The 27,002-nt window shown below is 47.3% G+C and overlaps 3 protein-coding genes across 3 annotated transcripts in view; 1 reads left to right on the top strand and 2 right to left on the bottom strand.

Moving 5' to 3' along the window:
• LOC121916451 (serine dehydratase-like) overlaps nucleotides 1-5,905 on the bottom strand; it is a 13,361-nt gene extending 7,456 nt beyond the window's left edge. Inside the window, exons 1-7 of the mRNA XM_042441506.1 lie at nucleotides 5,860-5,905; nucleotides 4,531-4,844; nucleotides 2,821-3,009; nucleotides 2,461-2,500; nucleotides 1,755-1,894; nucleotides 1,432-1,520; nucleotides 784-1,011 (exon numbers count right to left, since the gene is read on the bottom strand). Of these exons, the coding sequence (XP_042297440.1) occupies nucleotides 784-1,011; nucleotides 1,432-1,520; nucleotides 1,755-1,894; nucleotides 2,461-2,500; nucleotides 2,821-3,009; nucleotides 4,531-4,844; nucleotides 5,860-5,902 (1,043 nt within the window). The 5' untranslated portion in view covers nucleotides 5,903-5,905. The remainder of the gene's footprint in view (nucleotides 1-783; nucleotides 1,012-1,431; nucleotides 1,521-1,754; nucleotides 1,895-2,460; nucleotides 2,501-2,820; nucleotides 3,010-4,530; nucleotides 4,845-5,859) is intronic.
• A 2,391-nt stretch (nucleotides 5,906-8,296) lies between these two features.
• On the top strand, nucleotides 8,297-15,868 carry SDS (serine dehydratase). The gene is made up of 9 exons (XM_042441507.1): nucleotides 8,297-8,440; nucleotides 9,546-9,871; nucleotides 11,333-11,494; nucleotides 12,541-12,580; nucleotides 13,169-13,308; nucleotides 13,536-13,627; nucleotides 14,135-14,362; nucleotides 14,812-14,936; nucleotides 15,433-15,868. Exons 3-9 carry the CDS (start codon nucleotides 11,342-11,344, stop codon nucleotides 15,756-15,758), a joined length of 1,104 nt encoding a protein of 367 aa, XP_042297441.1. The 5' UTR covers nucleotides 8,297-8,440; nucleotides 9,546-9,871; nucleotides 11,333-11,341; the 3' UTR covers nucleotides 15,759-15,868.
• Nucleotides 15,869-16,173: 305 nt separating this feature from the next.
• PLBD2 (phospholipase B domain containing 2) lies at nucleotides 16,174-25,125 on the bottom strand. Its single transcript, XM_042441501.1, has 12 exons — nucleotides 24,860-25,125; nucleotides 24,296-24,389; nucleotides 23,408-23,566; nucleotides 22,836-22,936; nucleotides 21,093-21,307; nucleotides 20,738-20,832; nucleotides 20,480-20,640; nucleotides 20,065-20,160; nucleotides 19,636-19,707; nucleotides 18,980-19,132; nucleotides 18,531-18,693; nucleotides 16,174-18,148 (listed from the first exon to the last, which is right to left on the bottom strand). The coding sequence occupies exons 1-12, from the start codon at nucleotides 25,057-25,059 to the stop codon at nucleotides 17,981-17,983; spliced, it is 1,677 nt and encodes a 558-aa protein (XP_042297435.1). The 5' UTR covers nucleotides 25,060-25,125; the 3' UTR covers nucleotides 16,174-17,980.
• Nucleotides 25,126-27,002: the final 1,877 nt, after the last annotated feature.

Below are 27,002 nucleotides of genomic sequence, written 5' to 3'. Positions count from 1 at the left end.
CAAGTTAGCACCTATGGACCAGGGTAGGAAGGACAAGGACAAATTAAAGCTTGGGCTAGCAAACTGGAGTGGGTTCCCCAGCCATCTTTGTGGTTCAGTTCCATCCCCAACCTCCTTAAAAGGGAAGGTGATTGATTCCATCTGGAATTCTATTAGGGACCCATGGATGTGTAAGTCACACTACATGTGTGGGGCCAAAAAGTCACTATTATGCAGCACATGTATTCTGCTGATAGTCACAGAGGTAGGCTAGGGCAAACCTCCTCTGAACAAATCTTGCCAAGAAAACCCCATGATAAGTTCGCCTTAGGGTCACCATAAGTCGGAAATGACTTGAAGGCATACAACAACAACAAGACAACCCTATCACAGGATTTTCTTGGCAAGATTTGTTCAAAGTGGGGGGGGGGGTACCTTAGCCTTTCTCTGAGGCTGAGAGGGTGTGGCATGGCCAAGGTCACCCAGTGGTTTCCGATGTTTCAAACCCTGGTCTCCAGAGTTGTAGTCCAGTGCCAAACAACTACACCCCAGTAGCTCCTATACATTAAGAAAGAAGAATGAATACATTTCCCCATGTTGAATGTGGAGGTATGGACCTCTACGCCACAAAAGCCTAGGTAGGGTTTGATCTCCATCTTCTCCAATGGCAAAGAGCGTTCTTGAAACTAGAGCTTGGAAAAATTCCTCCCTTTCTTTGGATGATGATGCCCAGCTAGCAAAAAAGAAACGCTTCCAAACTTTGCAAATCTAGATGACTGGCCAACTCTAGATCAAACACCTCACCTGGTTATAGCAGGCAGAGTGACAAGTCGCCCAGCAGTGATGGCTGCATGGAAGCTGTCGGCTCCTCTGGTCTCCACCGCAATGATGGGCACATCCGGCCAACCCACCTCCTGAAGGCCAGACACCACTCCAGCCAGCAGGCCTCCGCCTCCCACAGACAGCACGATGGCACCAGGTTTGGCATCCAGGGAGTCCCTCAACTCCTTGACAATACTGTTATGGCCCTTCCTGGAGAGGAGAGAAGTAGAGAACCGGAAGTGGTTGGTTCATTGTCACGGAGGGAAAAACTGGATTGCAAGGGGCACCGTCACTCTTTCCATGGTATAACTGCAACTTTTCAAGTTCCCCTGATAGCTATAGTGTGCTCTCATACAATTCCATGTTGGCTCATGCTGTATCACATCCCGCTGCTGGTTATTTCTTTTCTAAAGGCTGAAAACTGCATTAATTCTGCAGTGTAGATGCAGCTCAAGTGGTAGATTCTGGAAGTTATCTTCCAAAAAAAGGAACCCTTGTAAGCTCTGCTGTTTGTTTACCATCATGGTTTTTGTTTCAGAAAGCTGAGGAACATCTGGAAATGGGCCTACCTGGGCAATAACTACAGAGTGCACAGTCATTTCTCATGGACTCACTTTTTGAGGGTCTTACCATATTAAGGGATGGTCAAAAGGATGGACGAAGATGCAGCCAGCTTGCTTGGAGAGCTCCACTGCTCTGAGGTTGGCCTCATCCCACACCTGCCTCAACAAGAAACAGGAAAATCTCTATGAATGGAGGGAAGCTGCTGGACCACCAGCCCAGTATACCTCAAAGAGCAGGCCGGATGTGGATCAGCTGGTCCTGCATCAATGTGCTATGCCTCCCATAGAGGAAGCTTCCTCTGAACCAGAACTAGTATCCATATACTGATTTCAGCTCTTGACACCATCCATGGTGGTGAAGCATTTGATATGCCTTCATCTTCAGCTTACCTGCCCAAAGACCTCCACTTCTGCCCCTTGCTCCTCAAGCCTCTTCACTATCACCTCTCCGGTGGTCTTGGGGACGATGACAGTGATGGGGATGCCAAGTTTTCTGGCAGCAAATGCTGCAGCAAGGCCTGCATTGCCACCTGTAAAAAGTTGGAGAAGAGAAGTACTTTTGAGCCAAGTCTGATTCCTATGCAACATCGGGGGCCTTTTCATCATTGTACCAAATGTCATGCCAGATTTATTTGGGACATTGTAGATCGGAGAAGGCATAGTGCAGGCCGCTGGTTGTATGTGACCCTTGAAGCCCACCACCAGTTCCTGAAAAACCCTTCCAAAATCAGGCATAAAGCCCCTGAAACACATGAAGGCATGCAAAAATACTCCCACTCCAACCCTACAAGCGTACCACAATCCCATACTAACCCCCAGTACTCCTATTTCTCTCTCCACCTCTCAAACTGGTGGCAAGAACTGGGCATGCTGCATTCTGCTTAGAAAAGACGTCTTCCCTGTGGCTTCCTAGCAAAGGCTAGGGTATCTCTTTACTGGGTGAGCCCTAAAAGAGGCTATGACCTTCTTCACCCATTCAGCCTTCTCAGGAGAAGTGGAGTGGTGAGCACACAAACCCGCAACATTTCAGATCTATTTGGTAAGAGTAGCTGCTGGATGGATGGATGGTTCCAAAGAGAAGTGAGGATTTATTTACCGGATGAGCAAGCAAAGCGTTGGCAGCCTTTCTTGGCGACCTAGAAGAAACAGGAGAGAAGAGGGCACTGGAGTCACTAGGGTAGGTGTCACCCAGGATGGGTGCCTGGAAAGTGCTGGACGGGGTGCTGTGGACTGCCCTGTCCTTCTGCCCGCCCGCTGCCCACCATCTTGCCCATCACCAGGCCAGACGGGAAATGGTGCTATGACCTCTGGATGGCCCATTCTGGATCTCGCCAAATTCTAGCAGTTTGACACCACTTGAGCAACTTAGAGATGGCTATGTTCTAGAACCATCTATCATAGAAATGTCTGCTCTTCAGCCAAGGAACTCCCAGCATGCCTGCAACCCTGCATTCACCTGCTGGCAAAAGTAGCCAATGCCTCGGATCTTGAAGGAACCGGTGGGCTGGACGTTCTCCATTTTCATGTAGACCTTGGTGCCAGCCGCTTGGGAAAGGGCTACACTCTCCAGCACTGGGGTCACAACATGGAATGGCCGTCCATTCGTGCCACCCAGCGCCTCCTCCATTGGAGTTACGGAGACTACCTAAAATGAAGAGGCAGAAGAATCCTGCTGGATCAGGCCCCAAATCCAGCCCAGTCCAACATTCACATTCCTTAACTCCATCCATGAGATCTTCACTGTGTGCCTTCAAGTTGTTTCTGACTTATGGCAACTCTAAGGCAACCCTAACTTGGGATCAGAGAACCATCTGGCTATGCCCTCTTAGCCAGACACAGACAGAGGACATCATCTTCCACAGAGATCCACCAGGGTCCTCTGGAGGCCTCAGCCAATGCTGTCATGAGTTTGCATCTGTTGTGAGCCGCCCTGATCGTAGGAAGGGCGGCATATAAATAAAAATTTTATTTTATTATTTATTTATTTATTATACAGGTCCATAGCCAAATACTTCTCTGACCTCCTCCACTTTGATCTCCACCAGCCTCTGGAGGTGACTATCACAGCAACATGGTAAGTCCTGGGACAGCTTTAGTCATTGCAGGAGGAGGAAGCAAATATTAGCCTCTACAACAACAACCATAAAATGCGTACACAAGTGCAAAGTAGAATTATGCTCAAATATGTCACTAGCAGGATACTGTCCAGGAAACAGAGTGAAAGATACTTTCACCCTGAGATTCCTCCCCGTTGGCCTAAAGACTAGAGAAGAGGGATGAGACTTTGAGACCCAGGAGTACTTCTTACACCATACATTTCCAAAGTGGCATACGCCAAGATCAACAGATTGTACAGAAAGCAGGATTAGGTTCAGAGGAAGGAAGTGTGCAAACTGGAGGAAGAAACCTCCATTGATCATATGCAGATGACACCGTATTACTAGCAGAAAATAGCAAAGACTTGGAGCGGCTGATGATTTCAGGACAGTTAAGGAAGTAAGTGCAAAAGCAGGGATTGGCCATGTGCAAGAAAGCTCCTTTACACTGTCTCCAGGCTGTCTGCCTTCATCCCCTTTCTTTGGCACCCAGAACTCCACTTATACTATGCCAGCTTCAAATAGGAGCACAGCTCCAGCTCCAGCAGGAGCAGGTCTTTTGTAAAACGAATGGGTCTCAATTGCTCATTCAAGACCAAGCCATTGCAAAATGCTTTGCACTGCAACAGGAGGAGCTCAAAACAATATATTATCAGGAGAACTATTTCCCTTTGCCCTTAAATTCAGAGGGAACGGACTCTCATGTTTTCGCCGGTCAGCTCAAAGTCCTGGTATGCTCTGGCTCCACCTCACCACTGCTTCTGGAAGTCAGAATCTTTCCATAGCTTCCAACAAAATCTCCCTGATACTCCATTTGGAGGAGAAAGCCCAAGCTTCTTGCTAGTCTTTTGTTTTCCCATTTGGGGAGAAAGAATTGGCTGTCTCAGTGCCAGCTTTTTTTTTTTTTAAATCTGACCACTTCAACATGCAAATAATGTGCAAACAATTCACGGGCCGAAGGAACCAGAGTTGTTGTTTTTTCTCATAGTCTCCAGAAATCCAAATCCAGACAGCAAGCAAAAGCCCCCCTGCTCCCTTGTTCCCAAGAATCCACCCATAAAGTAGAGTACCTTCTTTTCTAGACCAACCAAAAAACAGGTCCCCGTCTGCCTCTGGCTCCCAAAGAAGTTTGTCGCTTTCTTGGAAGGAGAAACGTTGGCACTCTCTGCTGAGTGTGCAAAGTTGAGCAATGGAGGTGGGGGCTGGAAATGCGCCAGCCAGCAGTGACGCTTGGGCATTCGGAAAATGTTTTCCTCTTCAGCCGGCGTTTCACAGTGTTCTTTCGAACAAGAAGAAGCGAAGGTCATGGGAAGCAGGAGAGATTGCTTCAAGTATACCCGGTTCTTGGCGGTCTTGCTTTTCTTCCAGCCAAGCATAGGGGATTCTATCCAAAAACAGAGCAAGAAAACATGTATCCTGTGTCAAAAATGTCGTAACAGGAGTAGGGTGGTCAGTTGAGGACAGGCGGTGCATCTACACTGTAGAAATAATGCCGTTTGACCCCACTTTAAGTGCTGTAGCTCCATCCTATGGAATCGTGGAATTGGTAGTTTTACAAGGTCTTTCGCCTTCTCCACCAGCGAGGGCTGGTGCCGTACCAAACTACAAGTCCCAGGATTTTGTAGGATGGCACTGTGGCAGTTAAAGCGGCGTCAAGTTGCATTATTTCTCCAGTGCCGATTCCCACAGATGGGAATCATACAGCCCACCCGAAGGTACGGACCTGCAGCTCCCAGCGTGCCGCATCACTGAGCTGATGGGAGTTGCCATCCAACACCATCTGGAATTCGGCATGATCCTCATCCCTGGTTTAGGAGATGCAGAGCAGGCGTAGAATGAAGAAAGGCACACTTCTGCAGCGTAGAGTTTCAACATTAAAATTACGCAAGGAGGAAAACCTATAGGGCTGTGTGCAATGCCAAGAAAATTGTTCTCTTCAATAAATGTGTTACTGGTGCATTCAGTTTTTATGCTTTTGTCATAACTTGGCTCAGTCTAAAAAAAGAAAGCTGTTTCCAAGTCATGCTCATATAATAATCATTTTTTAAAAGGATTAGAAGATTGCTGGTGTAAATTAATTAATTACCTGCCTAATTACTAAAAACAAACAAGTGGTGCATTCTGAATCTTTTTGTTGTTGACAGTTTCTTTCTAATAAACCACCGCATCCTATGCACCCCAGCTATCCTCTCTTATCCTGTCAAATGATTCATTCATTCATACATTCCCATGGGCCACTTTTTGCCCTCTTCTCAGGTACAGGAAAATTCCTAGATGCATCTCTGCTAATTCTCTCCAAAGACACAGAAATAGCTTTGAGGGGATGTAATGTAATGCAAAGACTTTATATAGCAACCACACCAACACAACCAAAAACAGTGTCAACTCCCTTAACTTACCGTTCTTTAACTTTCCAGACTGTGCATGCCAAAAAGATCTCATGCCCCTTCCTTGGGAGAAATGTCCGCTGGACCTTTGGTGCAGTTCGCAAATACGCGGATCCTCGCGCAAGCCATCAAGGCGTTCCGTTTGCCGCGGCTGTTGGCAAGCGGAGAGCAAAGGTTTGGCAAGCTGTCACCCCGAGCAGAGCTCTCAATGAACTGATCTGATTAGTATGTGCAACTTTGCCTTTCCGATCCCAATTTGTATGAAATTATAGGTTGCATGCAATAGCGGAGACTGAGCGCTGACAGACAAGGCTCATTGGAAATCATTCTCAAAACCCGGGGTGGTGTTTAGCTACACAGAAGTATCTGAAATGTATAAAACAAATCGAGAACAATGTTGACTCAGATATGTGTAAGAGCAGAAGCCAACCTATCTGGAATCTCGTGATAACTGTGGATAGTGACTGGGCCCTCCAAGTTTACACTGCCTACATGATATATTCTTTCTTTCTTTCTTTCTTTGATCTATATCCCCCTTTCTCTCAATATGGGAACCAAAACAGCCTGTTGTTGTCATTGTTGTTAACTGCCCTCGAACTGACTTCAACTCATGGTAACCCCATGAATGAGACACCTCCAAGACCCCTGTCCTGCTCAGATCCTCAGAGAGTTCAGGCCTGATTGGTTATAAAGCCCATTTGTGTGTCTTTTTAGTGCGCACACTATCCTCGGCACTCTTCTCTGGCGCCGTATCTCAAATGTTGTCATCGTGAAAACACAATGCACATGTGGCGGGAATTGACCCTTAGATCTCCTTTGGGGAGAAAGGCCGGATACAAGTGCAATAAAAGAATGAATAATATAATATGAAGTCAAAGGCTTTCATGACCGGCATCAATTGTTTTTTGTGGGTTTTTCAGACTATGTGTCCATGTTCTAGAAGAGTTTATTCCTGACGTTTCGCCAGCATCTGTGGCTGGCATCTTCAGAGAATGCTGGCATGGAAGAGAGTAGAACAGTATATATACCCAACTCTCTTCCACGCCAGCATTCTCTGAAGATGCCAGCTACAGATGCTGGTGAAACGTAAGGAATAAACTCTTCTAGAACATGGACACATAGTCTGAAAAACCCACCAAAAACTAATAAATAATAACAATAACAATAATAATAATAATAATAAACTTTTTATTTATATACCGGTTTTCCTTCAGATCAAAGCGGTTCACACACAATAAAACTGTATGACCCAAGTCATAGTACAATATATCATCATTTACAATTAATACAGTATAAATTTTAAAAACAGTATATAAAAACAGTCGAGGACATCAGATAAATATAATATAATATAATATTCCGTCCTCTCTGCCTGGTGCCTCTGAAAGTCCTTGGCAGGGGATTCCCCCATTTCGGCACAGTCTAGGTCGGCAAAGTAACAGGCCTTGTGTTGCATAAGGTCACATTTTCATCGCCTTGTCCATGTGATGGTCCCTCTTACACAATCCGTCAAAAAGCAATTAAGCTGCGTTTGAACTTGCAAAAGGTTGCCACCTCATTAAGCCCTTTTTTAACAATGGAGAAAAAGAGGAGCAAGATCCGGTTGCAAAGATCTGTGGGGTTTGTGCGTTCAGAGGCGCTTCCCAGATTCTCAGGGCAACCATTTGGATTACTGGCCTTTTCTCCATTATCGCCAAGGATTTGGAAGAAGTAGCTGGGGGACAAAACCAAAAGTTAAGCTTCAAAAGGACAATAAAATAAACCTGAATATTATAAAAGGACCCCCCCAAATATATATGTATATATGTATGTATGTATGTATCAGTCATAGCCTCCTCCAAAGCAGCACAAAAGGCACCTATTCATAACTGCTTTTAAGCTTTTTGACAAATCCAAGAGGAGGAATTGTCTTTTCTACATTGTTTTTTCTGATTTTCTGTTCTGATTTTGGGTGGAATTGAAGTGGAACTAATAAAGAACTGTCATGGTCTTTACAGTGAAAGGACTAAGGTCATGTTGACATCCCACAATTGGAGGCCTTTGACTATAGTACTCCAGGCTAGGGATCCTTTGGACTGGTTGTTTTTGCAAGAGGCATTTAGAATTCTAGTCCCCCCCTTCACACTACAAATCCCAGGACTTTGTAGGATGTAGCCATGACAGTTCAAGTGGTACCAAAGTGTGATAACTGTGTAGTTGATAGAGACCTAAGAGAGCTCTGACTCTCTCTAGGGAAAGGAGAAGATCGCAGAAGGAAGAAAATATGGCCACTGTCATTTAGAGTCTTGCTGTCGTTCTTGGGGAATGTAGAGGGATTGAGATGTCTTGGGTTTCTTCTCTCTTTCCCCTCTTGTCCATGGCTTGGTTGTCATGGTAGTGGAGCATGTCACAATCCTTTGAGTCTGGCCTCCAACATCCAGAAGTAAATTGTTCTGGAGTTGCCCTTGTAGTCATGAGGTTTTGAAGTCCAAAGTTATCAGGAGGTCTCCAGTGGCTGCCACCTTGTCCAGGCCTTCTTCTGGATGCCCTAGGACCCACCTGTGGAGATCTGCAGTTCCTTGAAGGCCTACAACAGGGCCGTGGGCCCTCCCAGGTAAGATGGGACACCTCAAACCGTGAATGTCCTGGCCAAAATCGGGGCATGGCAACCCTAGTCCCATGCCACTCTCCAAACAGTACAAGGAGACACCCAGACTGTGAATAGGGTTGGGGGTCACTTTGCAACGTCTAACTCTCTGTGATGCTAGAAATTTGGCAATGGAAGGAAAGTCTTATTTAGGGGAGAGCAGAATTCTTATTTAGGGGGTCTGGGGACAAAGAACACAAAAAAAGGAACTTGGATCAAGCTCTGGCTTATCCAGAGCAGAGTCCCTTTTCTCTCCTTCCCCTCTATTCACCTTTCACAGTTTGACCTCTTCATCCTCTCTGCATTTCCTGTAAAAACCACCAGGAAACCAGCAATGCCCAGCTGCTGGGTGCTGTGCCAAGAGAAGGGGCAAACGCTGAAACCAAGGCAATGTCTCTGGAGAGGATGGAAGCCAGGCCAGGCAGTCCAATGCTCAGTGAAGTGTGAGTTGAAGGAGAGGCTTTGTGGGCACATGTTATGCCCATCGAACAAAGAGGCCTTTCTCTCTGGGCAAGGATGCAGAATGAGCAACTTGGGCTACGAACATGGATGGCAAGCCATGGGGGAAGGGGGAAGCGGCTGCTTGGCATGCAAAAGGTGCTGAGTTCAATTCCCTGCCTTCCCAGGGAAGGATAGGGAAGGCTGTTGTGTAACAGAAAGATAGCAAGCAAGCAATGAAACAATGAATGAAAAAAGAAACCGAGAGGGGGAGAGGCTTCCCCTCCTTGATACATGTGCTTGGCATCTCTTTTTCTATGGAGGTGGGGAGCAATATGTATCCTACCCCTCACTCTTGGCTTCATCACCATTCCAGATCCAGCTCTCCAGCCTGGTTTGAGCCAGTTCTGGACTGTCAGAGTGAAGGGTCTTTTGTCTGAGTTGGTCACCCATGCCGCCTGCCTGCCTGCTTTCCAGTAACCACCCAGCCTCCCTGTCTCTCCTTTTGGCATGGGAGTGCTTGAAATAGGCCCTTAGCTCTCCCTCATCTTGCTTTTGCCATGCCTCTCCTCCCTGTCTCCCCCTCCTTTGACCTCATCCTCATTTGGGATTTGCTTTTCTTCTTTCCTTTCAGCTGGCACCTCAAGGGTTGGAACAGAGGCGCAGAAGAAGATGACATCAGAGATGAGGGTGGTCATGATGGGGGGTGCCCGGGTTCCTTCCCTCATTGGCCGCCAAGCCAAGACCACCGTCTTATAAAGCAGGGTCAAGCGACCAGGGTTTTCCAATGAGACTGTGGCTCCAAAGATCAGCTTGGCACAATCCCACCACCCAGAGAAGAAGAAACGCACCCTTGATCCCACCAGCCTGCCGGTGTTCTCTGACACATGCCCTTCGGCCACCCTGGAACCATATCGCGTGCCAACCCATGCTCTGTCGCCTCCCCGGGAACTCCTGGCAGTAAGTGTGCCCTCATTTCTCATCAACTCATGGAAGATTTTTAGGGTTCTGGCAGGTGGGAGAAGGAGTTTCCTTTTGGACTACAGTGTCCAGAATCCCCAGCCAACTTGGGGTACTGGACAACCAAGACCAAAAAGGCACCTTTCGCAGCGGAGGGAGTCAAATCTGGATTTGTTCCATCATTCGCACCGGACGATATGCATCCTTGTGATCAGGCAACTGCAGTTTGGATATAAGAGGAGCCAGTCTTGGTAGAGAATTAACTCATAGGTGTAGGCATATATATGAGTTGATTCATCGTATTGATTCGGAGCACAATTGGCTGATAGGATGGGATCAAAGCTTAGGAAGAGAACACCTCCAAAGTCCAAGGTTCAATCCTGGCATTTCCAGATAAAAAGGTCAGGTGACAGGTGATATGGAAGCACCTCTAGATGAGCTCCCGAAAAGCTGCTGCCAACTAGATAATACCAAGTAAGATAGGCAAACAGGTGATATGGAAGCACCTCTAGGTGAGTTCCCAAAAAGTTGCTGCCAGTCAGAGTAGACAATGCCAAGTAAGATAGACAAACAGTGCAATCTATTCTAAGGCAACTTGCTTTGCCCGGTGCTGTCTGCCCAAGCCGCCCCTGGCTTTAGAAGGTCCCAGCCACAGCTCTTTGCCAGCTGTGCACCTAAACTAAAAGTGCCAAGTCTGACATTAGTACAGAGCTCCCCTGGGCACAGCTCTGATCTAACCCACTCCGTTCCTTAGGGTAGCTGTAGCGGTTTTTTGAAAGTGGTAACTCAAACTTACCAACTGCCTATGCTGAGCTCCGTAGGGTCGATGCCATTGTTGTGCTTTGGGGCAGAAATGGACCGTGGCATTTGCCTGTGTGCCTTTAAAATGCCAAAGAGATGAGGTGAGTGCGGTGAGGCTCAGTGGGAGGAGAAAAAAACTTAAATTTAAATGTTGTTTTTAAATCATTCTTTTAAAATTTTTGTAAAAATTACCAAATGTTCACTTTAACCACATGAAACCATGTAGAGCTGTGCGCATGAGAGTGTAATCGAAAGGTACCGTTTTAATTTTGCTCATTGTTTTATATCACCACTATTGCCACCGCATTCAGTGCCATATGGGAATTATGATTTATGAGTAATGTGAGTGCAAAAAACCCATTCCTAAGCATTCTGTCTGTTGGGGTACGGGAGCAAGTCAATGTGGGGAGTGATGCCAAGAGTTACCGCACTGGGTGATGCCAACCCAAGTGATGCCATGTTGGGGGGCTGTGATGAGTCGAGAGGTCTTTGGTTGTTGCAGAGGAAGGAAAAGATACCCAGCTTCCAATGACCAAGGGAAAAAAGCATACACAACCATATGGCGGGCCTAAAACTGCTTGTACCACTGACAGGATGCCAACCACAGCCTTGTTATTCCACAATAAATACGCTAGATCTAACCACCCTTTCTATCCTCAGACCTACACAATGGCTCCCAGCAAGCCTCTCCACATGAGCACTCCGCTGCGAGAAAGTGTCACCCTCTCCAAGCTGGCTGGCACCAAGGTCTACTTGAAGCTTGACAGCGCTCAGCCGACAGGCTCTTTCAAGATCCGGGGCATTGGGCACTTCTGTAAAACGGTACAGAAAAGGGGAGACTGGGGGAAGATAGGTCCTATTGGTGGTAGAGAGGGCTGGGGCATTAAGCACATTGTTTCGGTTGCCTGTGGAACCCACTGCCACAAGCTGTGAGCTGCCTTCTCAGTTCTTTGCTTTGAGAAACAAGATTCCTCCAGGAAAGAGTCACGGAGAAAGGGTTGGATGATATGTGAAGTCAAAGGCTTTCTCAGCTGGAATCCATAGATTATTTTTTTGTGGGGTTTTTGGACTCCGTGGCCATGTTCTGGGCCTTTGGGATCAACAATTTTGTTGACTTTTTTTATGGTAGGGTTACAGCCCTCCAAGGTCTCCTATTGTTGTTGTTGTTGTTGTTATTGTTGTTGTTGTTGTTGTTGCACTGTAGGGGCCTAATGTGGCCAACTGGCCTCCCACAGTTGCCCACCTCGATGTAAAGATTTGCCTATCCAGGATCCTTCTCAGGATCAACTTCCAGGCAGGGATCTGGACTTATTTACAGGCTTGAGTCCACTTGTGAGGGCAAACAAGCGGAGACTCCTTGCATCAATGGCTGAATGATAAGTCAACAATGGTGTGAACCTGATTGACTGAAGCGGGCCTATTGTAGTTGGGAACGAACAATTGCCGGAACAAACATTTGAGGGTATACGGTTGCTGTTTCTCTGGCATATCTGTAGATTTGCCATGATTAAATGTTTCCTGATAGGTTTGATCCTTTCAGGGACGTAGCCAAGGGGGGGGTTCTTGGGGTCCGGACCACCCCCTTCCATTAAAAAAATGAATGGTGCATGCTGCTGCGCCGCCGCACCCAAGCCCCATTATAATGGTAGCACTTAGTCTAGACACCCCCCCTTCCTAAAATCCTGGCTACGTCCCTGATCCTTTCTCAGTTGTTTCGAAGGAGTCAACTCATCCGGCCTGCAAGAGCACTTCGGGACACATCAGGGGAAACAAAATGAAGGCATTGCTGCCCCATAAGAACCATTGCATTTCCTATAAAGTCCAAGTGGCCATTGCTCATGCCTTTTTCTCTCATTTTGCTTCCACAGTGGGCAGAACGAGGTTGCAAGCGCTTTGTTAGCTCCTCAGGTAATACTACTAGGCTCCGGCGGTGGGATGAGTGGGAGGGCATTGGGGTTGGATTTGTTGCCTTCGTACGAAGCCTGCTCTGGTTTATTGCTATTCGTGCATTTACTCCATCGGCTCTGTCTTTCCTAACTGGAAAGCTGGCCAAGCTGAGGAAGGAAAATTGTTGTTTTGCTATCAAGTTGGCTTTGATTTATGGCAACTCTGTGAATGAGAAACTTTCAAGGGACCTGGTCACCAACTGCCCTGCTCAGGTCTTGCAAAGCTAGGGCCACAGCACAAGTGGCATCCAACCGCATCATTTCCACAGCATAGATGCACCTTGCATTTCCCTACAGATGTAAGGGGAGGTGGGGCAGGGTTAGGAATGGTTATTCCAGCAATACTATAGTATTGTGAGTTATCTTGTTGTAATAGTATTCTTGAGTGGCTAGGAATCAAGTGGACAGTTAAGAGCCATTGTCTTTACCAAAGACCTGCTCGGAGATGGAAACTGCTTGTGGGTCACCTCTGGGTTCCTTGTAGAAGGAAGACTTATGGGGACAGACATGAGGAACAACTAGTTGAGTTTAGTAGTATATATCTTTTCAGGAGGAAACGCTGGGCTTGCAGCTGCTTACTCTGCCAGGAGGTTGGGAATCCCAGCTACTATCTATGTGCCCACATCTACCCCAGTTTTCACCATCGAGCGTCTCAAAGATGAGGGAAGCAACGTGTGCGTCGAGGGAGAGGTAGGTATGGAGCAGGGAGTTGGTGCAAGATGGCTCAAAACATAGAGATCCACTTAAACAACTTTGTATGGACCAAAATACCCAGAATTTCATAGCAGCCAGATGATCCTAAGAGTTCTGGCCTCCAAAAATAGTTTTTCAGTGATGTGCCGCAGCACAGAGAAGACACTTCTTCCTTCATCCTCTCTCCCAATCTGGGTCTAATAAACCGTCTTCCTTTTCCGTAGATGCTGGCCGAAAGCACAAAAGCAGCCAAGGAGTTGGTTAAGAATAACCCCGAATGGGTCTATGTGTCTCCATTCGACGACCCTCTCATCTGGTATGTGACCTGTGCGTGGTGAAAGGTGGAACCGAGTTGGGATCTTTTTCCCTGTGTGGAAAAAAAATCTCCCTTATTTGACTCGTTTCTGAAGGCTGTTCTAAGACGGCTTTGCGCCACCCACAAACCAGAACGCAACAGTTTAAACCAGGGTGGGGGAACTTTGGTCTTCCAGCTGACAATGGACTACAAATCCCATCACACCTCACTGTTGGCCAAGAGCAGTGAAGAAAGTGGGACAGATGAGGATTAACCAGGACAGTTTGAGGGCATGGCATCCTCTGGAATCGTAGGGTTTGCAGTTTGGGGAGGTACTAGAGTTCTCTGGCTGAGGAGTCTAAATGTTCCTCCCTGAACTACAGCTCCCATGATTCTACAGGATGAAACTTAAACGCGGAATCGTGGCACCATAACTGTGTAGCATGAAAAAGCCCTGAGAAGTTGGGGCTGGGCTCCACCTCTCCCTGTCTTTGGTGCCAACTTGTTGGGTCTCGCTGTGTCTTGCAGGGAAGGGCATATGTCCCTCGTCCGAGAGATCAAGGAACAGATGGAGTCCAAACCTGGGGCGCTGGCCCTGTCGGTAGGTGGAGGTGGCATGCTATGCGGCGTGATTCGGGGCCTCCGCGAGGTGGGCTGGGATGATGTCCCCATCATTGCCCTAGAGACTGAAGGAGCCCATAGCCTGAATGTATCCTTAGCAGCCGGGAAGTTGGTGACACTCCCAAACATTACCAGGTGAGCACATGATATGGGGATCCTCCAGATGGGACAAATGTGTCAAGAGGTTGCAATATTCTTATTAAGAAAATAAATCGAAATTACAATTTTGTTGGGTTTTTTTGCTTTGCCGATGTCATTCAGAGACAAACCCATGTGCACATTGCTGGCCAGTGTCTCCCATGTCAGTGAGGCATTGAATCTACTCTGGGCTTTGGTTTGAACTTTGAAAGAGCCATCCAAGATGCCAAACCCCATCCTCCAAAGAGGTCCAACACCTCCTTTAAATTTCAGAATAAAACCAGGAGTAGATTCAAGGCACTGCTGCAAAGATGCTTGAAGATTTTAAAAGGGTAGAAAAATGGGAGAGGGTTCTCATCTCCAATAGTCTCTTCTGGCCTGAGATCATTGAGATAAGAATCATCCTTAGTCATTGACAACTGTCCTCCTTTTCCTTCTGGTTCCAGCATTGCTACAACTCTTGGGGTGAATACCGTGGCAGTAGAAACGTTGAAGCTGGCTCAGGAGCACCCCGTCTTTTCTGTAGTTGTCACCGATCGGGAGGCAGTGGTGGCCATTGAGAAGTTTGTGGGTACGTACCACAACCCTAGGAACCCCACCATATATCCCAATACAGCAGGCTCATTATCGAGTAGATCTGTGTGTAGCCAAATGCCAGCATCTACTAGCAAGAGTAGATCAGATACCTCTTGTGATCACAAGAGGTATCACTAAGGTATCTCAAGATCACAAGAGGTATTGGCAAGCTTGGAAGGGTATTGTGATTTGTGGAAGTAACCTCGCGTTTGGTGGGATGGGAACGGAAAAGTGGGGTAGGTGAGGATGAAATGGAGTATCCTAGAAAAGAGCATGGCTGGCTGGAACCCTGAAAAGGAGCTCCCTGTGTTGCAACGTTTTGTGGCAGGTCTCGCATGCAGAGATTGGAAAAGTTAACAGTCTTATTTTGGGGACCAATTCCTTCCAGCAGCATCTGGAAGGCCATCTCTGTACAAAACAGCAACGAATCGGTGCATGATTTGATCTCTTCCCCCGCTCTGACACGATACCTTTCTGTCCTTCACCTGCAGATGATGAGAAGATCCTGGTGGAACCAGCATGTGGGGCTGCCTTGACCTCAGTCTACAGCCGGGTGGTCCAAAGGCTACAGGCGGAAGGCAAACTGAGCCCCCAGCTGGACTCCCTTGTGGTTATTGTGTGCGGTGGCAACAACATCACCCTGGCACAGCTGCAGCACCTCAAGGAACAACTGGGCATCCAGAATGACGAGGACCATTGGGGACAGGACTTGACAGAAAGCCAGGTGGCTGTGGCTGTCTGGGATGTAACTTCTCAGGACAATAGTGAAACTCTCAGGGCTTCGCTCCAAGCTTGTTGGAAACCATGCGCTTATTAAAACTCTGAAGTGCCGCAGCCTCTGTGGTCTCCCTGAGCTGTGTGTCACACGCAGGTGGAAGAGCAGGGGTAGACTGGTGGGAACCACGGTCTTGCGGACCCCAGATTTAGTTTGGCTCTCGTAACAGATGAGAAACCCTTAGCGAGGGAGGTAAAGATCTCCCCCTCTTGCTTTGTAAGAAGCTTTAGGAAACATGTACAAAAACCAGGGTTTTAAAAAAGCTGAGAAATAAATAAATCAGCCAACTTCCGGGGTAGTAGTCAGATATCTGGAGTGCCATTAAGTTGCCCATCCTGGAAACCAGGCCTGCGTTGCTAAGGCAAAGCTTAACAATTCCCCAATAAGATCCCTATTGAGAATGCAGGTTGCTGAAGAAATTCTCAAGACAGTTCAGAAACCCACAGTACAAAAGGAGACAAGTTAACATAGACATTTACTAGGACAAAAACAAATCATCATCACCATCGAATGTTCATTAACGTTTGATCACACAAGATACAGAAATGCCTTCATACACTGGACTCAGATATCACGACTGACGGCAGTAGGCCATTTGCCATCAAGACACTATTCCATTTTTGGCTCAGAGAGGAGAGGGGAACACAAGAGAAGATTCCTTCATAACTTTTAAGCACTGAAAGATTTCCCCCACCAGCAAGCCAACATCAGAAATGTATAGAAACAATCCCAGTTTGGGATCAGCATAATCCTTCCCTAATATACAGGCTTCCTATGGACCTGGAGGGCTACTAAGAGCCAAATCACTTTCCAAGCGAAGAGTCCAGACATGTAGAGGGCAGGATTGGAGGGGGCTAGCCAGTGGAGACTGGAAGGCACACTGCACATCTTCAACTGAATTTTCCCCATTCTAAACAAAGTCCTGGGAATCAAGGCAGTGTCTGCAAAATGGCTTTTCCAAAGCACAGCCCTTCCTTTAATGCCTGAGGGTAACTTTTAAGGCAAACATTTTACACATGCGGACACACTTACTTACTTCCTCCATCCGCCCCCAGAAACACAGGCAAACAGTAACATCATCCACAATTTGTTGAGACAGAAAGACCTCGAGGAGAAAACAGGAACACATCTAAACTCTAGAGAAACTGGCGTGAATCTGTCAGTTCTTCCCAAAAGAATCCTTGGAAATTTTAGTGATGTGTGCGTAATGCAAGACATCCTGGAAATACAAAGTACCTTAGACAATTGCCAGGTCAAGGGTCTATTTATCCCAGTATCACCTGCCCTGCGCGGCCATGCTTTCCAGGGTTTCAGGTGGAGGATTTTTTCTTAAATCTACTTGGAGGTAGCAGGGACTGAACCTGGAACCTGATGCAGGATAGAGTTATGGGCTTTTCCTGCTATGGCTGTCTCCAAATGGAAGATTCTAGGGTACTTTGGGGAAGCCATGATAGTTAAGGCAAAGCTTGGGAGGGTTCTGGGAGATATCATTCAAGAGTGTACCTTTTTGTAAGCTCTTTGGTTTATCGTCCCCAAGAAAGGACTCCTTAGTGCCCAAGACTCAGAGCTGTTTGCCTTCCATCCAAGACATGCAAGAGTTAAAAATCTGATATAGTGACACAAACGACAACAACCAAGGCATCCTCTCTAGCAGTGGGAAGTCGCTGCAAGTAAGAAAGCCACAAATAAAAAAACACCTGCATTGCTGTTGCTATTTTGCAAAACTTATTCAAATGCACGCCTCCTGTGCACAGTTCTCAGAGGACACAAGATGCATCCCCCACCTATTTTTGGATGGATATCTATGCCCTCTGCATGGGGGCATGGTTTAGCTAAAATTGATCAGCAGTTAGGGTAAGAGCTATGGATTTCATTAAGGAACCCTTTTTTTGTTCCTGCTCCTCAGAATTTATCTCACTCTGATGCCCAGAAAAGTTATTTAGCCATTTGAAGATATCAACAGGTATTTTCAAGGCATATTTTTGTAGCTATAGGGGGTTAGAAATGCAACACCAGAACAAAACAAAAACTCCCCAGAAAAATCCAAATCTGGTGTGTTTTCTGTGCAACACATGAATAATTCCAATTATATCCCTTCACTACCAACGGATCTCATCCTTTCAAGACTTCTTCCTGAAAATGATGCCATCATTGCTCCTCTGAAGAAAGAGAGCAGCTGAGGATGCAAAGCTGCACAGCAACAGCTAGAAGAACCCCCAGCATACAAACCCAGAACAATGGGAAAAGTCTGATCCGCAAAGGCATCAACCCCAGTGGACTTGGATGGGAGAGAATCTCCAAAGGTCGGGATGGCCCATGTGCAGCAGATTGTGGTAGGGAGAGGAGCTCCACTGGAAAGCAGGCAAATCGTCCCAGGTAGGCCCACTGGTAGCCACAAAACTGTAGAGCTTAGCCATCTCAAAGGAAGTGACCTGGGAGGACAAAGAGACAGAGCCATGGACACAAAGGCCTATGCTTCTAGTCTAGGAAGATAAATACTCTTGCTGATGTCATGAATGGTCAACAGGAGAAGAAAAGTGGAAGAGACTGCCTTGGAGAGTGCTGGACTCCCCTTCTTTGGTACTCTTTACACATCTCTAGGGAATGCTTTGGTTGTGGGCTTCGGCATGGCATGGTGGACTAGGTGGACCTTGCAAACCTTCCGACTCTATGATTCTAAATCTGCTAGTGTCATCAAAGGGAGATGGAGAGAAAGCTAAAGTCAGGCACCCTACTGTTATGGCTAGATCCCGACCCAGCCCCAGTTGAAACCTCCCTCTCTTCTCAATTTAACTTTTGGTCTCTTTCTCTTACCTTCATATCAGTACCCCCATGTGGCCTCTGGCGCAGGGCCCCAAAGGGATACGTGCCATTGGCAGGGTTGAGATCTGAGCGGGCGGAAATAGCATTTTCCCCATTCTGTGGTGGGTCACAGCGTTGGCAGCGGGACAGTGGATCCTTGGGGAAGTTGTTGAACCTATATGGAGACATAGCCAGGATGAAGATAAATGAAGAGAGTGTAAGAATGCAGGAGGGCAGTGGTTGGCAACTTCAGATGGCCTAGCGGTCTATTTTCTACCCTAGGATCCACCATGGGCAGCTCCAACTCCAGCCCTCAAAGGTGTCCAGGAAGACACTGCCCTACCTTGCCTCACACACATGCTCCTCCAACCCATTTTGATAGGAAAAAGATGCTTTGTAATAGCCTCCCATTATCCAGGCATTTCCCAATCTGCACAGGGCAGCCCTGGCCAACATCTTACCTCATGAGCCGGATCATAGAGTCCAGATCCCGGACGAGGGTCTGATTGCGCCGGAAAATCTGTGCCCGGGGGTTCTTTTCATAAGTGAACCAGTCACCATACTTCTGCACCAGCAGAGGAAGACCACTAGCATTGAAGATTTCTTTAAAGTACCTGGGCACCAAGAAACAACCATTCAATTGACATTGTGGTTTTTCTTGGACCAGGTCATTGTCTGGTGGTAGAATATTTATATTTGTTTTAATTATTTTGAGCTGCCTTGAATCCCAAGCAGGGAAAAGGGCAGGACACAAATAAATATCATTCTCATTACTGCAGATCCCAGGATCAAGTACAATGCACACAGCACTTTGTTCATTCAACCAGGATGGTCCAACTTGCAAGGCATTCCATGGAGATGCATGTATATGCTCATGTCAGTGGGGCAATTAATCCAATCCAGGTTTTAGCCAGGATGGAAACACAGGAAATTGTCTTTAACTGAGTCACACCATCCAGCCTAATGTTGTCAACACCAACTGGCACAAGCCTCCAGGGTTTTCCCCAGCCCTTCCCCAAAGTAATGGGGACAGGATCTGGGACCTTTCGCTACTGACTGGCCTTCACTGGACAACCAATTGAAATAGAAGTGATGGCAATAAGCAAGGAATCCTTACGGCACATTGTAGCTTGCCCAGTAACTCTCTTCATACAGCAATTTGGTCTTGTCATCTGCAATCACCATCCCCCTAGAGACAGACAGAAAGAAAAAGAGAACATTAATCTAGATGAAGGGCTGCTGAATTGAGAAGAAAAGAGCAGACACGCAGGTGCAGGGCTGGCACAATAAAACACTAGAGATGAGGATGTAACAGGTAGGCAGGTAAGTAGGTAGGCACAGGTATTTTCATAATATTTCTGCAGCTCTCTGGACAATGTTAAGCCCAAGAGAGAGGGAGGTGTTTCAGCATTCAAGCCCATGGCATAAAGGGATTCACAGAGACATTATTTCAGTAAGGCTTTCAGAGGGGCAGGACAGCATAAAGAAAAGAGAGTTGGAAAGAGAGTGACATTTGTCAGACAAAAGCACAGTTTGGAGTACTTACGGGATCTGCTCCAGCACAGTGAGCACGCCTTCCTGGATGTTCGTCTTGCCTGGGACGAACAATTTATAATCCACAATCATCCACTGGTTATTATATCTGTGCAAAAATAGAAAAGTAGCCCAGTATTACTCACTCAGAGTGGGCCTTCTTGGGACAGAGCTTGGAGAAATTAATATTTTTAGATCAGAACTCTATGAATTCCTCATCCAGCCAGAAGATATAGTGGCTGAGGGATTCCAAAAGTCATGATGGCTGAGGAACCCTAAAAGTACTTTTGCAAGCTCTGGATCTGAGTTGAGATGGGACTTTTTATCACTTGCTACCTTCTCCATTTAAACTGGAGATGCTGGGGCTTGAACCCGGGCCCTTCTATGAAGCACACACTCAACCACTCCACTACAATTCTTCCACTCACGTGCCGCTGTTGAACTTCTGGAAGATGGCTGCCCATTCAGCTCCACTCTTGGCAAGCCGATTGGCCACAATGTTGCGTAGCCATTCCAGGACGCTATTCTTGGCCTCAATGTACTTCCACAGGGTGCTGTTGCTGTTTCCAATGGTGGTTTCCAGAGAGACCTGCAGAGAGGGAGAGCTCTGAGCAAATCCTAATGCTGGGAATCTAAATTTGTTGTCCATTTAAGCAACTTTTCAAAGCTGTAAAGACACCACTCACCAAGCCACTGCTCAAAATGTAGAAGTCATCACCAGAGAAGATAGTGCCTGGATATGAAGAGAAAGCCTGGATGTACCCAGGGATCAAGGTGCTACCTGGGGAGCACAACCAGAAGCATCCATCAGTACCTGTCTAGCAACAGGGCCCTGCCTTTGCCCTACACCACCTTGGTAGATGGGTTTGCACACTTTTGTGTTTCTACTGCAATGCACAATCTGAATCAGGTCGGTCCCTGGGGAGGCAGGGCACTTGGAAGAAACCTGGCTTAGCAACCAAGACAGTCAATTCCATTCTCTAAAATATTGAGATCAATTTATTGCCCTGCACTTCTCACTCTCCTTCTCCTACTACTCACTGTGCGCCGAAGTCCAGAAAGGCAACGTATACTTCTTGAGGATTCGCAGCATGGACTGGTAACCGTTCCATGTATCATGGGATACAAGGAGGTCCCGGTTGCCAGGCAGCAGTTTGATGAAAGCCGAGCATGACCCAGAGCCCAGGACGTGTTGGTTTCCAGATTTGTTAAAGGCTGATTCCAGGTCTTCCAAGTCACCCCCCAGCTGGAACAAGCTAGAAGAGGGGGGGAAACCATGTTGATTTAAATGTAAGAGGGGCCAGTCAGTTTCCCAACCACTAAAGTGAGGCTGCTTAACATGTGGAGAGGACAGGTAATAATACCTGAGTACTCCTCAGATTGGAGGTAGTCCACTTCTGTAGTTGTTTTCCCCTGTAGTGTATTTCCCTCCAGGCCAAAATATCTATGGGCATCAGATCCCATCTGATCTTGGAAGCTAAGCAGGGTCAGCACTGGGAGACCACCACATATTCTTTTATTATTATGGATTCACACTTTTATTTATAGAATGAGAAGAGTACCAGTGTGGGTGCTTCATGCACATCTTGGTTAAGAGAGCTTTCAAATGGAGTTAGAAAAATCCATGGAAAGCAAGTCTTTTACTGAAGCTTCACATTCAGAGGCTTTGGGAGCACTACATGGGAACTATGAATGCCACACAGCCTAATTTGCACCACCAAGTTAGTGGTTCTCAACCTTTGGTCCTCCAGATATTTTGGACTTCTACTCCTAGAACGCCTGAACATTGGCTATCCTGACTGGGGTTTTGGAGACTGATGTCCAAAACAACTGGAAGAACCTCACCTGCTCCCTTCAAGTATAGTGAAAGACTCTACCCAGTGGACAGGGCTGAAATAATAGTCAACGTCTAGTCAAGATGCTTCTGTACATGACAAGTTTGGGGCAGGGGATCAAACTCTTTCCTCTGGTAGCCAAATGTGCTTAAACTGATTGCACAAAGCTACAATTTTCTGCATCCCAGACTGTTCCACTACTCAGTTTTGTTCCCAATATCACCTCACTCTGCATCTCTGATTTTGGTATCCAGCCACCTTTTCTCACTCCAACCTCTCATATTCTTAGAAACCTTTTGGAAAGGAAGGGAATTCCTTTTGGGCAGTATCTGCAGCTAGCTGCAACCACAGAAAAGGAGAGATAAGCTATAAACTCATCATGCTGAGCCCTCAGATAATCCCACGGCAGAGGGAGATAGAGTGTCCAACTCAGATAAGACACAAAGTCACATGCGCCCCATAGTTCTATAGTCCATCCCCCTCGCTGCCCTTGTATCTTGTCTCTGTGTAGTGTGATATTAACGTCTTGGACCAGGACTTGAGCGATCCAAATCCAAGTCCTAATTTAGCCCCAAAACCAACTGGATGACCTTGGTTTAGTCATCCTTTCAATATAAGGAGCTGTTTTGAGGACACAATGGTGGGCATGAGAGTCATGTTCACTACCTTTGGCTCGCTGCAGAAAAGGCAGGATAGTGATGCACCTTGCATTAAACAAATCCATCTCAAAACTGTTGAGCCACAAAGCCATGTAAGACACTTGATTCTCATATCTGCATGTTACATTTTTAAATCCACAGAGCCTGGAAAAGGTGCCTGCTGGACGACACTGCAGTCCAAAAGATAACTTCTCCAAGCTGTGGTCAATCAACCCAGCAAAATCACTGTGGGGTTTAATGAATGTCTTCCTCCACTTGGCTGTGGCACATATTCCAAGAAAGAGACTCACAGAAACCCAAAGGGGGCAATGGAGAACGTGCCAGTTGGGAAAGCCACCCGTCCATTGTAGCCATCTTCAAGGCCCTTCAGTTGCAGCAGGACAAGGCGCACCTAGAGGTTTGGATGGACAAGGGCAAGAGTCACTCAAAGACCTAGTCGTGCAAAGTGACAGAGGGAGCCCTCCTCTCCCAGGTCCAATCCAACATAGCTAAACGTTTGGCATTGATAGGAAAAAAATGTTCTCTACAAACTAATTTCTGTGGGACACAAACAGGAATGCCCCATCTGAAACAAAAGGGAAAGAGAACCTGGAAAAGTGGCCTTGCAGAGTGCATCACCCATCACCTTTTAGAAGTGATATGATGCTATTTTGAGATTGCAGAAGAAAATGGGAGTATTTGGGCTTGCTGAAGGGGATATGACCAGTAGGAGAGAGACTAACCCCCAGCCCCCATGCAGTTGACCCCCTTGCACTTTGATGACCTCAGGCAGCAAAATCTCTTGGGCCAGCCCTGCCAATTCTCACTGTATAATGCTGCACACTTGATGCTAAACACCAGATCTCAACTGAGGAAACCCCACCTGATACCAGTATTCGGAGCCTTCCCCTTTCTCGATCTGCTCCTCCATCCAGGCCAGGTTGGTTTCAATATAGTTCTTCAGCTTCTGACAGTAATCGGTATGGAATTTGAAGGGTCCACAATAGCCCACCATGGTGTTCATCCAGTGCATGTAGATGAGCTGGAAGACGTCAAATAGGGAAGAACATTCAGATCCTCACAATCTTTATGTTAGAGCCCTCCATACAGTCAGCCCAAAGCTTCTAGTCCAGCATTTTGACATGTAGATGTGGAAAACTGCTACACAACTTCATCACAATGTTGCAGTGTTTGAGTGCTTCAGTGTTCCTGTCCCAAACAAAAGAAAACGCTAAGCTTGAAACAAGAGCGATTATATGACTGTGGCCTGTACAGTCCTTAGACTGGCAGCTATGGGACAGAATATAGCAATATTTAAGGTGCTTTTTTCTGTGTTTATCAGTGGATTGTTGTGGTTGTTGTTGTGTATCTTCAGATCGACTCCACCTAACAGCAACCCTATCATAGGATCCTCTTACGTTTGATCCTAGAGGAGGGCTCCAAGGTTGACTCAACTGTCCATCCTTCGGTAAAATGAGTACCCGGTTTGTTGGGGGCAATTGGTTTACACATTATAAACCGCTTAGGGAGTGCCAGTTCACTAATAAGTGGTATAGAAATGTACTTGCTATTGCTATCATAGGAACTGAAACCACATAGGTCTGGCAGGCATTGAGTTGGGAGGCTGTTCCAGACTAACCCATACTTCAAACTGAGCTCTACCTTCTCCATGGCCATCCATGTAAAGGGATAAAATCGGGGGCTTTGGTAAAGCTGAGAAGCTGGAATGCTAGCTGGCCACATGTCAGGACTCGGGCCCACTCTCTCTTACCTGCTGAGACACGGTGGCTTCGGCCAGACCGGCTGCATAGGCCTGGATGCTGTCATTGTACTTCTCATTGGTGGTTAACTCCAAGGAGGCCCACCTGGGAAAGAATGGGGAGAGACCTCCAATGAAGCACACATCTGTCCTCTTTGCTCCCCTCTCAACTTAACCAAAATGTTATTTTGAATGCTAGTGAAGTTGCGTGCAATGGGGCCTTGTAGCAGAAGGGAATCATTGGGGAATAGTTGCCCATAGGGAATAATAGGAAAACACTTGCCCATAGGGGATCATTGGGGAAGACTTGCCCATAAGGAATAATAGGAGAACACCTGCCCATAGGGGATCATTGGGGAAGACTTGCCCATAGGGAAACATGGGAGAATATTGGCCCATAGAGAACCACTGGGGAAGGCTTGCCCATAGGGGCTCATGTATGGGTTCCCGTTTTGGCGTTGCAAGCCCCAGCCTCTGTATCCTCCTATCAGCAAGCCTTCCCCCATGGTCCTCTGAGTCTGGGCCAGTCTGGTGTCCCTCTGGGCCATTCCCCAATGATCCTTGGGCTGGACCTACCCGTTCTCCCGGATCCCTTCGGTCAAGTTGGCCCAGGCCACGGCGCCAGGGATCCAGCCGTTGAGGATCTTGAGCTGCCCATCGTCGGGCTCCAATGCCACCGAGCAGCTCCGGGAGGGAGCCGAAGCGAGGCCGGGGAAAGGAGGCGCCGGGCCGGCTTCCGAGAGAGGGGCCAGGAGGAGGAGAAGGAGTAGAGCCATAGACGCAGGCGAACCCTTGCCCCGGAGCGATCACGGGCGGCCCAGGAGCAGGAGGAGGAGCCCCGAGCCACTTCCCGCCGGCGCAACGCCGGAGCCGGCCTCTAGGGGGAGCCCCCGTCCCTCGCCGCCAGCCCAAAGGAGGCCAAGAGGCCTAGTGCCTAAGCTCTCCTCCTCCTATCGATTCTGCTCAGCCATAGCATCTATCGAGCCAAGCTATTATCGAGAGATAGACAGGAAAAATAGATTGGACAGACGGAGGAATTGCAGAGAGAGAGAATAAATCCACAGGATAGATTAGATCCGAAAGGCAGCATATAAATAGAGGGGACAGAGAGGCAACTAGATCTCATCTATCTATCTGTCTATCCAGTGTGTCTGTCCATCTATCTACTCTACCTACCTACCTACCTACTACCTACCTACCTATAACCAATCTAACTGGTCCTATCCAATCTATGTATCTATCCAATCTATCTATCCTATCTATCTATCATCTATCTATCCAATCTGTCTATCCAGAGGGGGGTTGCCATTGCCTTCCTCTCAAGTTGAGAGAGTGACTTGCTCCAAGTCACTCAGTGGATTTCTGCAGCTGCACAGAATTTGAACCCTGAAGTCCTAGTCCAACACCCAAACCACTCCACCGCACTGCCTCTTTGACCTCTTTCGAAGGGCATGTGTGGGGACTTTTGCAATGCTGTTGCATCCTCCCATTCCTCTAGCTGCCCTGCTCTGGCCCTGGCTCTCCTTTTGGTGGCTGTCAGAGCATGGGATGATGATAGCTGGCGGGGTAGGAATTTGCTTACTAATCTTATTTTTGAAGGGAGAAAACAACATGCCAGCTAAGCAAGTGCCCTTCCCTTCCCAGCATCTTGTGACTGATCATTCAGCCTCCAAACAGTACATGCTTTTGTCTGTGGGACATGACTGACAAGATACCTTCCGTTGGGGTCATTCTGTGACCTCTGAATCCTAGTGGTTAGGAGAAAGGGGAAAGTATGGTCCCACTTTCCGCACCCTCCCGTTTTTAATTAAATATCCTCTAGTAGTTTTTCTATTTAACTGTGAGGGAATACTGGGAATTGCAATCCAACAACATCAGATTCCCACTGGTTGCCCTAAATGCTTTATTGCAAGAGCGCACAACCTTTTGCCCTCTGGATGTTTTGGACTACAGCAGCCAGAGGCCCTTAGAATTGGACAGAGCCAACAAGAGTTGAAGTCCCAAACTTCTCAAGATCCTTCCTTACAAAACATTTCCAGATCAGCTGCTGGGCGAAGGGACTTTGGCCTCGCAAGATCGGCTTGCAAAACATGAGCTTGCTTGTGGCTGAGGTTCAGCAAAGCAGAGCTGAAGGCATTTCACTCCAGATGTTGACCAGCTTTAGAGCTGCAAGCGTGGTTTGCCCTGCTCCTTCTGCCCTTGGGTTTGACGTTCCACCAGAAACTCTCTGCGCCTGAAGCTTCCCCTGGGATGCCTGAAACACATGGATAAGTTCTGGAATCAGAAGAATGTCCATTGCAGGAAGGCCTGGCGAGACCAATTCTGCTACAAAAACAGAACTCTCCCTTTCTGACGTCAAAGCCAGGAGAAGGGTAGCTGCCTCTTTTCTTTGGAGTATGTGGTTCAGAGACAAGGAGCTGCACCAGAAAGCAGGGAGTTAAGATTATTCTCCCTTGAACACAAACTCTTTAACCGGCCCCGAGATGGAAGTGGGTCCTCCAGTTGCATGTTGCTCTTAAAGGGTTCTTCAGTGGTGTTTCTCTCATCTCTCTGGCCCTTGCCAACTGGATAAAAAGCCTTTCAAGGAGCGAGCCAGGCCCTGTTACCTGCCTGGTGATGTAAGAGCCTTAAGAGCTTAAAAGATCACAACGGCACCTTGTTCAATTGCTCCTCTCCAAGATCACATGCTTGGAGCGGAGAGTGACTGAACCCAACCACC

This window comes from Sceloporus undulatus, chromosome 10 (genome assembly GCF_019175285.1).
Source record: "Sceloporus undulatus isolate JIND9_A2432 ecotype Alabama chromosome 10, SceUnd_v1.1, whole genome shotgun sequence".
NCBI lineage: Eukaryota > Metazoa > Chordata > Lepidosauria > Squamata > Phrynosomatidae > Sceloporus > Sceloporus undulatus.
This window is presented reverse-complemented; position numbering and strand designations above follow the sequence as displayed.

What these genes read in the sequence shown, in the direction of transcription:
- PLBD2 (XM_042441501.1), bottom strand. Translation starts at nt 25,059, where the DNA reads ATGGCTCTACTCCTTCTCCTCCTCCTGGCCCCTCTCTCGGAAGCCGGC. An exon ending in GAAGGGATCCGGGAGAACGG is followed by an intron (nt 24,390 to 24,859) that starts GTAGGTCCAGCC and finishes ATTCTTTCCCAG; the next exon opens with GTGGGCCTCCTTGGAGTTAA. An exon ending in ACTGTGCTGGAGCAGATCCC is followed by an intron (nt 19,708 to 20,064) that starts GTAAGTACTCCA and finishes GTCTGTCTCTAG; the next exon opens with GGGGATGGTGATTGCAGATG.
- SDS (XM_042441507.1), top strand. Translation starts at nt 11,342, where the DNA reads ATGGCTCCCAGCAAGCCTCTCCACATGAGCACTCCGCTGCGAGAAAGT. An exon ending in ACGTGTGCGTCGAGGGAGAG is followed by an intron (nt 13,309 to 13,535) that starts GTAGGTATGGAG and finishes CCTTTTCCGTAG; the next exon opens with ATGCTGGCCGAAAGCACAAA. An exon ending in GGCCATTGAGAAGTTTGTGG is followed by an intron (nt 14,937 to 15,432) that starts GTACGTACCACA and finishes CTTCACCTGCAG; the next exon opens with ATGATGAGAAGATCCTGGTG.